The sequence below is a fragment of the Myxine glutinosa genome, chromosome 7 (genome assembly GCF_964187855.1).
Source record: "Myxine glutinosa chromosome 7, kmMyxGlut1.1, whole genome shotgun sequence".
Taxonomy (NCBI): domain Eukaryota; kingdom Metazoa; phylum Chordata; class Myxini; order Myxiniformes; family Myxinidae; genus Myxine; species Myxine glutinosa.
Window position 1 is genome coordinate 190,709,728 of NC_136267.1, and position 12,199 is coordinate 190,721,926.

The following is a 12,199-nucleotide window of genomic DNA, read 5'->3' on the forward strand; positions in this document are numbered from 1 at the left end:
GAGAAGGGGAAGCACTTGAACACAACATTTGAGAGCAGGGACATCGGGAATGTGTGGGAGGGAGAGGGATTGGGGGAAGGCGGCGTGGGGAGGGGGGGGGGGGGTGTTGAAGAAGTATAAACACAGTACACCAAGGACTTCCAGGAAAGAAGTTGGTATTTCAAAAAAGTGGATTTTGGGTAACATTAGCGGGGGTAGAAAAGATCAAGGTTTTGGATGGGGGAAGATAAGAGATGGTGGTGAACAGCTGTTTAAAAGGACTGCAAGGCTGGATGGAGGAGTGGGATTGAAGAGAGTGACGGAGTTTGTTCCAGCGGCGGGAGAAAAGAGGAATGAATGAGTGAAGGTGAGCAGAGAGTCTTGATTTTGGCAGTTTAACCATAAGACAGTTGCAGGCAGATCTTGTGCAACCTGCAGGAATATTTGGGGGACAGAGCCCAGAGAGAGCTGGAGGAGCAAGGCCGGAGAGGAGTCGGTAGAAGACAGAAAGACCACCAACCTGCCTGCGGTGAGTAAGTGAAAGGCCCTCGGAGGTAGCTTCATCGCGGGAGATTCCAATGATTCTGAGCGCTTTGGTTTCAACAGCGTGAAGACGAGCTAGGTGTGAGGCAGGAGCACCAGCCCAGAGGGGGGAACAGTATTCCATTAAGCTGCGGATGAAAGCCTTATATGTGGTGAAGAGCTCAGGTGTGCCAAGGAAGGACTTCGCACGACGGAGGATGCCCAGTCGGCGACTGGCTTTGGAGGCCAGATTTGAAATGTGGTTTTCCCAGGAAAGATCATGGCAGATAGTGAGACCCAAAAGCTTGAGTGACAGACCTTCTTGGAGAGGATTATTCAGAAAGTGGATGGGAGGGTTGTCCAGTCGGTCTTTTCGGAGAGACATCGTAAGAGTGTGAGATTTGTCAAGATTGAAAGACATGTTCCACTTGTTTGCCCAGTCTATGATTTTGTCCAGGTTTGCAGAGAGCGAGAAGGCTGCAGACTGCCGATCTGAGGGATGAGGAATGGAGCGGCAGAGAGTGGAGTCATCAGCAAAGAAATAGAGAGGATTTTCAAGAGAGTCGGAGAGATCATTGACGAAGACCAGAAAAAGCACAGAGCCCAGAACACTGCCTTGGGGAACTCCAGCCTGAACAGGAAGAGGAGATGAGAGAAACACATTCAGGGCCACATGTTGACTACGACTAGAGAGGAAGTCCGCCAGCCATGCGTGGAGATTTCCATGGATACCAAAGGAGGAGAGTTTGGTGAGCATAGCGGGGTGCCAGACGGTATCGAAGGCACATGACATGTCAAGGGAGACAGCTCTAATTTCCTGTTTGGCATTGAGGACCTCCATCCATTGTTGAGACAGCAGAAGCAGCATGTCCAGAGCAGAGTGACCAGGTCTGAAACCAAATTGATGATCAGAGATCAAGCCATTGGAGAAGAGGAAAGATTTCATATCTGAAGCAATGATGGATTCCATGACTTTGCTGATAATTGGGAGAAGGCTGATTGGTCTGTAGTTGCTAGGATCTGTTTTGCACCTTTTTCTGCAAAGCGGTGATGTTGGCTGATTTCCAAGCAGATGGCAGATGACCTTGAGCAAAAGAGAGGGTGAAGAGAACAGGGAGAGGGAGTGAAAGAGCAGAAGAACAGGATTTTAGGACCCGTGGGCTGATGCCGTCAGGTCCAGTTGCAGAATCAGAGTCGAGGGTTGACAGAAACTTTTCCACCTTGTCAGGAGGAAAGGACACTGAGTCCAGGAGCAGCTGGGTACGACTGGGTATGGTGGGTACAGAGAGGGATGGGTTTGGGACACAAGATTTAGAGGCAAACACAGAGTTGAGGCATTCAGCTTTTTCACATGTGGAGTCAGCTGTGGTCATTTGAGGTGAGGGAGGGGATGGAGGGGGAACAAACACCAGAAACAGATTTGACCAGATGCCACCAAGATTTGGAAGAGGGAGACAGATAGGAGAGTTCGGTCTTGAGAACGGAGAGATAATGTTTCCTGGCTCTCCTGAGGGTGGAGACACACTTGTTTCGGGCTTTGTGAAAGGAAATGAGATTTCCTTCCGTTGGATTCGCTTTCGAGGAGACGAAGGCAATTTGTTTCTGGGCAACAGCCTCACCACAAGATTCCATGTACCATGGACGGGAGGAAGGGTATGACAACTGAAGACGAGATGGTTTAAATCTGTGCATGAGAGAGAGCAATTTACTTTGGAAGAATTCCCAGGATGAGTTGATGTCAGAGGCGGTAGAGATGGGAGACCAGTCCAGATGATTGATGGCTGCTTGAAGACCGTGCCAGTTGGCCTGAGTGAAATGCCAGACTCGTCGACGCTGAGGAGGCTCCCTGAGAATGGTCAGAGAGATGTCCACTTTAACAAGCACATGATCAGATGAGCCGATTGGAGCAGAAGAAGAGCAGCAGACATTTTCAGGGAAGTTAGTCATAACCAAGTCCAGAAGAGAAGATGCTCCGTTGACTGAGATACGGGTCGGTAAATTGACAGATTGTGTCAGTCCCAGTGAGTCGCAGAAGTCCGTTGCTGAGGAGCCATGGCTGGTGAGAGAGGTACCCACACCTAGCCAACTGGCATGGTGACAATTGAAATCACCACATATGAGGAAGAGAGCGTTTGGATGAGTAGATAGAAGTTGGTCCATATTTATCAGACAGCGAGATGTAGATTGAGTCATCACTGTTTGGTGGACGGTACAACACACATATGAACAAGAGGTGGGAACGAAGGGGAGGCCGTAGCCAGAGGTATTCCTGGGGGTGAGGTGGAGAGAGGGCAGTGCATGGCGAGTGAGAAAGAGAGTTTTTGATAAAGATAGCAACCCCACCTCCAGGACGAGGCTCAGGTCTATCATACCGGAGGAGGGAGTAACCCGGGAGAGATACTAAGGAATCAGAGACATCATGAAGGAGGAAAGTTTCTGTTAAGCAGATCACGTCTGGTTTGTCAGAAGCAACCTGTATGGAGAGATCAGTTAAGTTTGAACGAAGGCCCCGGATGTTTGAGGTCCATACCGTTAATGAAGAGGAAGGGGGAGCATCGGATACAGAACAGGGGGGGGGAGGGGTAGGGTAAGATGTGGAAGAGGAGGAAGAGGTAGGGAGAGCTGTTGGAAGTGTGATTTTGGAGGCTGTGATTTACATGTATGCAATGTAATTAACGCATGTTCATTATTGAGGTTGATGTTTATTATCAGAGAAGAGCAAATTCTGTCAATTTGATGGGCTTATCCTGTTTTAAAATAATTAATAAACTAATATTATTAAATTTTCGTTCATTTTTAAAATGGCAATGATATTGTATTTATTTATTATTTGTGGACTATTGTTGTTGTGAACTGTTGTCGATCTTTATGTTTTAATATTGAAATTATTTGCATTTAGCAAAGTAATATAGGCCTACCCAGTACTGATATAGTCCTAAGTATTTGTGAAATAAATTCTGGATTGGAATAAATGTACTGCAGTAGGTTCGGTTGTCAGTGTCTCCCTTTACCTTGTGAACATAGGTCACGCCGTTCACGTAGTTTACAATCGCCGTCAGTGGTGGACCGCTTATGCCCCGGCGCGATGCCTCCTTCCGTATGTCTGTGTAATGAGTAGCACATACTTTGCAGCGAAGCAATGTGACCAAGCCTTCCCCATCGCATTCCGCTTCAAAATCGTCACTGAATGACCATTTTCGTAATGTTTTTAAGGCGACATTTTCGGGGTTTTTTCACTTAGCAACGGATGCCATTTTTAAAAGGAAGTCTGTGATTTAGACCGATGCGCATGTCCGTCAAAGTGGAAGTCATATCCCGAACCTGAATGTGGGAAACTACATGCTATCTGCTTTGCCGGCCTAATTTTGTTGGAAATAAAACTCAACTTCTAAAATAGTTAGCTGCAAATCACACGTGAAGGTAAATACCACATCGTTTTGCCTTACACTGCCTTTCTGCGATGGGAAACGTACTTTCGGTTCCGTGTTTTTGCTATCACGTTACCGACACGCAACTGGAAACGATCGTTTCCATGAAATCCGCAGGCCTGTTAATCCAAACTGCATTTCTTCCAATACCTTCATTCCATGCTCCAATAACTTTATTGCTCGATGCAAGCGACAGTCCAGAGGGTCACCTTTCCCCTTGTATAGAGGGACGAGGATACTCAGTTCCCAATCCACTGGAATGCGGCCTTCTTTCACCACCAGATTACAGATCTGTCATCCTCTTCACACCCCAACTTCCTGCTGCCTTCAACATATCTCCCACAACTCCCGTCGGCCCTCCCGCTTTTCTACTCTTCATTGCTTTTATCGCTTCCTCAACTTCCTTCTCAGTTATCTTCTCTGCCGGTCCTAAAACCGGGTTACTCTCTATGTTGCCATCCCATTCATTCTCTGCATTCAACAGCATTTCCATATATCTCTTCCATCTTCCTTTAACTCCATCTGGGTCCACGACGATTTGTCCCACTTCATCCTTCAAGCAACTCACCCCCATCACATCACACCTCTCTTTCGCTATCTGCTTTGCGATCCTGAATACCGCTCTCTGACCCTCTTCCGAATCCAAGCGTTCTCCGAACATTTTCCTACATGCCTCCTGCGCCTTTGCTTCCTCTTTCTTTGCAGCCTTCTTGGCTGCCTTATAACTTTCATGCTCTGCTTTTTCTGCCCCCGTACCCTTCGCCTTCTGCCACTCCTTGAACCTCTTCCTCTTCTCAACTTCATCATCCCACCACCATGTTTCCGAGTGCCTCGGTGGTCCTTTTGTCCATCCACATACCTCACCAACAGCTCCCAACAGACGATCTTTCATTGACATCCAACCACTTTCAAGCTCAACCACATCATCCTCTACCCTACTCAGCCTCTCTTTTAATGCCTCCCTTACTGTCACCTCTTTCAACCTCCACACCTTCATTCTCGGTTCGTACTTCACCCGCCGAGCTCTTCTCGCACCTTTCACCCTTATGTCGCAGACAACCAAGTGGTGCTGTGAAACAGCCTCCTCCCCCGGGATCACCTTTGTGTCCCAGAGGTGCCCCCTATCTCGCCTACGCACCATCAGGTAGTCAACGGTTGTCGTCGACCCACCTGACGTGTATGTAACAAGCTTATTATCCTCTTTCTGGAACTGAGTATTACAAATCAACAAATCAGCTCCATCAGCAAACTCCAAAATCCTTTCACCTTCTCCATTTCTCACACCATATCCATAACCCCCATGAACTCCCTCAAAACCGTCCATATTCCTTCCCACATGTCCATTTAGGTCTCCTCCGACCACAACAACTTCCTCATCTTTCACATTTTCCATCAGCTTCTCTATTGCATACCAGAACTTGTCCTTCTCTTCATCGCTCCGACCAACCTGCGGAGCATATCCCGAGATGACGTTCACCAAGAGCTTTCCAATCATCATCAACGTATCACTCACTCTAGTCACACTCACCACACAGTCTACAAACTCCTCAGAAAACAGGACACCAATGCCATGCACGCCCTCCGGGCACCCTTGCCACACAAACTTGTATTTCTGTCCCTGCCTACCCTTCACCATTCTCACACCACTTCCCTTCCATCTCGTCTCTTGCACACAACATATGTCCACTCTTCTTCTGACCAATACTTCCACCACTTCTCCTGATCTCTGTCATTGTCCCTACATTCCATGTCCCAAACCTCAGAAACCGATCTCCACTTCGGGCATCAGACGTTTCGTCATCATAAATGGAGTGATTTCCACCCTTGCTTCGATCGGGTTCCCCACCTTGAGTTTTGACGAGAGGGAGTGGGGTCCCCCACGGGGTACTTCGGGCTGTACCCTGCCCATATGTAGTTGCAATTGTCATGGTTCTCTTTTTGAGGCAATGTTTTTCTGGCCGGATGCCCTTCCTGACGCCAACCCCTTTAGTCACCTCTTACGACACGCAGGGATACGGTGTACCGATTCTAAACCAGGTTACACACCGGGATATCCAACAAATACCAATTAGGGTTTATCCAAATTGACATTTAATATGTCATATCCAGCAAATACCAATTAGGGTTTATCCAGGTTGACATCTAATATGTCATATCCAACAAATACCAATTAGGGTTTATCCAGGATGACATTTAATATGTCATATCCAACAAATACCAATTCGGGTTTATCGAGGTTGACATTTAATATGTCATATCCAACAAATACCAATTATGGTTTATCCAGGTTGACATTTAATATGTGTTATGGGTTCGTGACTTCCGTTCTTGTGGTTTTCACCCACTGGACATGTTTCTGATATTATGTATTATTATTAGTTTCACAAGGTTTATTATTCACGAACGGTTATCAAAAGTTAAAAAGGATAACTGTAAGTGAAACAGGAAACCGAGGGAGAAGACAATGAGGTGAAGAGGGAGAAGCAGTGCGCAAAAAGTCGGAGAAGACGGTGACGTCAGCGCTCCGTAACGAGCCAGGTTTACCGACAGCCGCGAGGGGATTTTGAGTTCCTGGAAGGGACATCCGGCGATAAGAATATTTGCTGGAGTGGAGAAATCTGCGTAGACAGATTTGGGGCGCTGAGATTCCGACGAATCCTTGCCTCGTCACATCGGTTCAAGCCAGAGCCGTCAGCCATTTTTGAACCCCGTGCTTCGGACACCGGTGAACGTTTGCTTCGTGTCATCGTCATCCCCAACATTCTACGGTCTGTCGGGCATGAGGGGGTGCGACCGCTTCATCTCCAATTACATTGCGGCTTGCTGAGGGAGCGGTGAAGCTGCACCTCTGGAGGACGCCGTTGTACAGTTTGGCGGGAAGAGCACCCTTGCCCACTGTAAACGCTTCGGATATCGACTGGAGAGCGGGATTCGGGCTTCGACCGGATTTCGTTCCATCGACCGCTGAGGCGAATCCCATTCGCCTTGGGAAAAGTCATGGAGACATTGAGGAGTGTCCGTTCATTTGTTGGCTGAGCCGTGAGTCACGTGACTTTATATAAGATATATATGGAGTGCACTCTGAATGGCCATTTACTGTACCGTATTACCTGGGTGTGATTTATAATACATGTTTGTTCATTTATAATCATTGGTGTGGTTTCACGATTGATTTTCAACACGGTAATATATTTTTCTGCTGGGGTTCCTATCGGGGTTCGGAGGTTTACTGAGACCAGGAGATCGGTGAGGACCCCGTAACATATGTCATATCCAACAAATAACAATTAGGGTTTATCCAGATTGACATCTAATATGTCATATCCAACAAATACCAATTAGGGTTTATCCAGATTGACATCGAATATGTCATATCCAACAAATAACAATTTGGGTTCATCCAGATTGACGTCCAATATGTCATATCCAACAAATACCAATGAGGGTTTATCCAGATTGACGTCCAATATGTCATATCCAACAAATACCAATTAGAGTTTATCCAGATTGACATCTAATGTCATATCCAACAAATACCAATGAGGGTTTATCCAGGTTGACATCTAATATGTCATATCCAACAAATACCAATTAGGGTTTATCCAGGTTGACGTCTAATATGTCATATCCAACAAATACCAATGAGGGTTTATCCAGGTTGACATCTAATATGTCATATCCAACAAATACCAATGAGGGTTTATCCAGGTTGACATCTAATATGTCATATCCAACAAATACCAATTAGGGTTTATCCAGGTTGACATCTAATATGTCATATCCAACAAATACCAATGAGGGTTTATCCAGGTTGACATCTAATATGTCATATCCAACAAATACCAATTAGAGTTTATCCAGATTGACATCTAATATGTCAAATCCAACAAATACCAATGAGGGTTTATCCAGGTTAACATCTAATATGTCAAATCCAACAAATACCAATTAGGGTTTATCCAGGTTGACATCTAATATGTTATATCCAACAAATACCAATGAGGGTTTATCCAGATTGACATCGAATATGTCGTATCTAACAAATATAAATTATGGTGTATCCAGGTTGACGTCTAATACGTCATATCCAATAAATACGAATTAAGGTTTATCCAGGTTGACATCTAACATGTCATATCCAACAAATACTAATAAGGACTTATCCAGGTGGACATCTAACATGTCATATCCAACAAATACCAATGAGGGTTTTTCCAGGTTGACATCTGATATGTCATATCCAACAAATGCCAATTAGGGTTTATCCAGGTTGACATCTAATATGTCATATCCTATTGGATATGCAATCATTGTTTCATCATATGGGACAGTCATATGGGACAGTCTTCCTGTACAGACAGGAAGACAAAACTTTTTCAATGTCGATGACAACAATGCTTTCCAATCACCAATTTCCCCTCCTCACAACCTAAATCCCATTCACTCTGCTTGCAAACACCAAGTGGCGCTACACAAAGCTGGGCACCAAACCGTTAATCCGTTAATCGTTAATTAACGAAGTTAACCTTTTCGTTAACGATTTAACTTTTAAGTTAACTTCGAAAATCGTTATCGGACTAACTTCCGTTACATTTAACTTCCGTTAACTCAAGTCCACCAACCCAAAAATTTCGTGGTCTACCCGGCTTGTGGGAGGGATTGGCTTGTGGGAGGGATCGGCTTGTGGGAGGGATCGGCTTGTGGGAGGGATCGAAGCACGGGCAGCGTCTCCGGTCCGCGCCGGAACTCCGTTTATTTTTCTGGGTCCCTCGGGACAACCAACAAACAACAACAACAACAACCATGTAGTTGCTTCTCAATTGCAGGTGCAGGCACTTCAAACATACATTACAGTTTGATTCGGAACGATCGGCTTGGCGAGCGATATCAATCTGAATGGTAATGAACGCGCCTCTGTACTGTGCTGTGGTGTGCTGTGGTGTGCTGTGGTGTGCTGTACTGTGCTGTGCTATAGTGTGCTGTACTGTACTGTGCTGTAATGTGCTGTTCTGTACTGTGCTATGCTATGGTGTGCTGTAATGTGCTGTTCTGTACTGTGCTGTGCTATAGTGTGGTATGTGGGCCCCTCAAATTCTTTTTAAATCGGGCCCCCCAACATGTTAGGCCGGCCCATGTTCTAAAGCCCTTAAAAAGACCCAAAAAGGCTTATTTTATAGTTTTGGCACTTTTTTAGGTGGTTTTAGAGCAAAAAACAGATTTTCTTGGTTATTTTCTAGTAAAAATTAACGTTAACGGTTTATCGATAACTTTCGTTACATTTTAAACGAATTAACCGATTATTGAAGTTAACTTTTTGGTTGACTGATTAATGGTTAACGACGTTAACTTTTTGATTAACAGTGCCCACCTTTGGCGCTACAATATTGAATGTTATGTCGGGTGGGGGTAGTGATATGGAGAGCCAGATAGATCTGTGTAGGAAACGTGCTTCGTCTGCCGCGGTAAGGAATCTGACCTGTAATAAGTTTCATGTGTAGGCGTTTTGTCGGTTAAGAGTATACCTGTGAGCATACCAGGATGTTCGAGTGATAAGTAGCATAGGGATTAAAGAGTAGCGCCCCTGTGTGTCCACACCTGGTAGTCAAACCTTTGTCCCTTTTGGCACCGCAACTATTTAGACACTTAGTTAGGATCTCCTTCGTGCAACATTAAATGACTCCCTTCCCTGACAGTGACTTCGGAAGGAACAGGCAAAGAAACCAGGCCGGGGCACCGCCGATGATGGCCACCGCCAATTACACCTCCGACAGGGCTAGCCAAATTGAGTGCCACGCGCTATGACCACGGACCAGGGAACGAGTGTGGGCAGCGCGGTAGGCGTGAACCTCCAGCCAACGAGTCGGTGGAAGTCCCTGGTTGGTAGCGCACCAGGGCTGACGTCACCACCGCCAAGGTTATTTAAGAGAGCGCCGAACGTCATTTTGAGAGAGCGAGTTGGTCTGGAGAGTCTCTTGCGGTTCGTGCCCTTGTTTGCGCCGCTAGCCCTTTTGGACATCCGGCGCTTCGTCTTGCGCAGCCCGAGTTGAGTTGAGATATAGCCCGAGTGGAGTTCGCTAGCTTCTTGCACGTTTGCTTCGGAAGAGATGACTGGGACGTGGCAGGCCAATCGTGTGGAAAGATCGACCTCGCTTGGAGCCGCTAGCCTGCGTTGGACGCGCGGTCCTTTTCCTGCTGTGGGACCTCGTGGTGCTTGGAGCGGTGCTCGGTGCTTTGGAGCTTGTTGCACGGACCTCGTGAGCGGCGGAAGGCTTGGAGTGGGGCCTGGTGCGGTGGCGCGCGAGCGGGGCCGAGCGGGGCCGTGTTACACTGCAAGACGACAAGACCAGATAAGACTGCACACTACATTACCCATTTCCCCCAAACATAGCGAACGTTTTTCTTTTGGCGATTCTTGTCCCTCGTTTGTATTTGAGGTCTGTGTGTGTGGGGACGTCCCGATTAGGACATTTTATTATCGGCGCGTGCTTTTCCTGTCCTTGCCTTTTTACTTTAATAAACCCTTGTATTATTTTCGATTCCCTGTTAAACCTGTGCCCGGTTGAATTAATTTCCCTGCAGCTGCCGTCGCCATCCAAAGGTATGCGCTTACGCAGCTTCCATTTTCCTTCTTCCTCCCGTGCGACCATGGGAAAATCCGTATTGGTTTTTGCCTCCGAATAAACTGTTTAGGCCTATCCGCGACCTGATGTTAACCGGGAGTCGCACAACAATATAATACGCAGTATTTTAATATTTTTTTTTATTGGATCTTTTTTTGATAGGATCCAAGACGCTGTGGAGCACACACTAACACACGACTGTTAGGCAAGACAAAGCTTGGGGGAAGTACCATCACATCACTTCCTGGGGTTGCAAACTGGTTTCGAGATTGGAAGCAAAGAATGGCTGCGAGTGGGAATATGAAAGTAGTGGGTTACCTCAGGGATCAGTACTGATAGCATTATTATTATTCATAACTTACATCAACGATTTGGATAGTGGGGTGAAGAGGTTTTCCAAATTTGTACAAATCACAAAGCTTGGAGGAAAGGTAGATAACAGTGAGGGTGGTGATCAGATTCAGGAAAGTCGAGATACTTTAATAGATCAGGGAAAAGATTGGCAGATGCAGTTTAGCATAAAGAAGTGTAACGTGCTGGGGATGGCTTGGAATAATAAAAATAGAAATTACTTGCTGCAAGGGGCAATGTTGGAGCGTGTCACACAGGAGAACGATCTGGGGGTGGCAATATATATGGGGGGTAAGCAGACAGTGTCGGGCCAGGCAGCTATAGGTAAAACAAACAGGGTTTTAGGTTGCATCCATAGGGGGGGATAAATCAAAAGAGGTAGTGGTAACACTGTATTGGCATTTAGTGAGGCCTCATCTGGAATATTGTGTTCAGTTTTGGTCACCACATCTGAGGAAAGATAAGCTGCTGGAATGATTGAAGGGTGAGCTTGACTAAGCTATAGGGAGCAGGTGAAGGAGACAGGACTACATACATTAGAAAGGAGGCGATTGCAAGTGAATCCGATATCGATGTTTAAGATAATGAAGTGTGTGAACAACATCGGTAAAGTGGAGTTTTTCAGGAGAGTGTACCGTGTTAGGACCAGGGGCCGTAACTTGAGGGTAAAGAAGATGAGAGTCAAGACAATTTTAAGGTAGGGGTCTTTTACTTTTAGTCAGAGAGTGGTTAATGCATGGAATGGTATCCAAGGAAAGGTAGTGGTAGCAGAGGAGTGGTTAGGTGTAAATGGGATTTGGATATGCAACTGGATGCAATGAAGTTAGGGGTATGTGGATATTGGCTTGTGTGGATGGTCGGTAGGTTATGTGTGGACTGCTCACGATACCGAGGTTGGTGTAGTGCAGGCATGCGATTGGCCGAAAGGCCTTCTACTGCACCAAAGTTCTGTGTGCGCATCATTGTGTGTACACGAGTGTACATTCGTGTTGGTCACTGTATTAGAAATTATTTGGGTTGCACTTATAAATACTTTATGTCATATTTAGTAAGCTGACACAAAAGTGCAATCAAGAGCTCCATAATAGTTTAACATGAAAAGAATCATTGGAACACCAATCGAGGTCCATACAATGATCACAATGAACAACCTAACATACCAGATTGTTGCCAATGGGATGATTGTCAATGTTTGTGTCTTCCACAAAGCCACTGCTGTCCGACTGACCACTGTTGGCTCTCAGCAACATATCCGAGTTTAATGCTGGAAAAAAACAAAATATAAATGACAACAAGCAA

General features: G+C 45.9%; 1 protein-coding gene across 9 annotated transcripts in view; it reads right to left on the reverse strand.

The window, feature by feature from the left end:
• The window catches only part of LOC137431911 (protein ITPRID2), a 227,741-nt gene that overhangs the window by 50,022 nt on the left and 165,520 nt on the right, over positions 1–12,199 (reverse strand). For all 9 annotated transcript variants that reach the window (XR_010985368.2, XR_013624197.1, XR_010985367.2 and 6 more), the window contains one exon: positions 12,061–12,164. Coding sequence is in view for 3 of the 9 variants with exons in the window: in XM_068123744.2 (XP_067979845.2) it covers positions 12,061–12,164 (104 nt within the window). In the remaining 6 variants the exon portion in view is untranslated. The remainder of the gene's footprint in view (positions 1–12,060; positions 12,165–12,199) is intronic.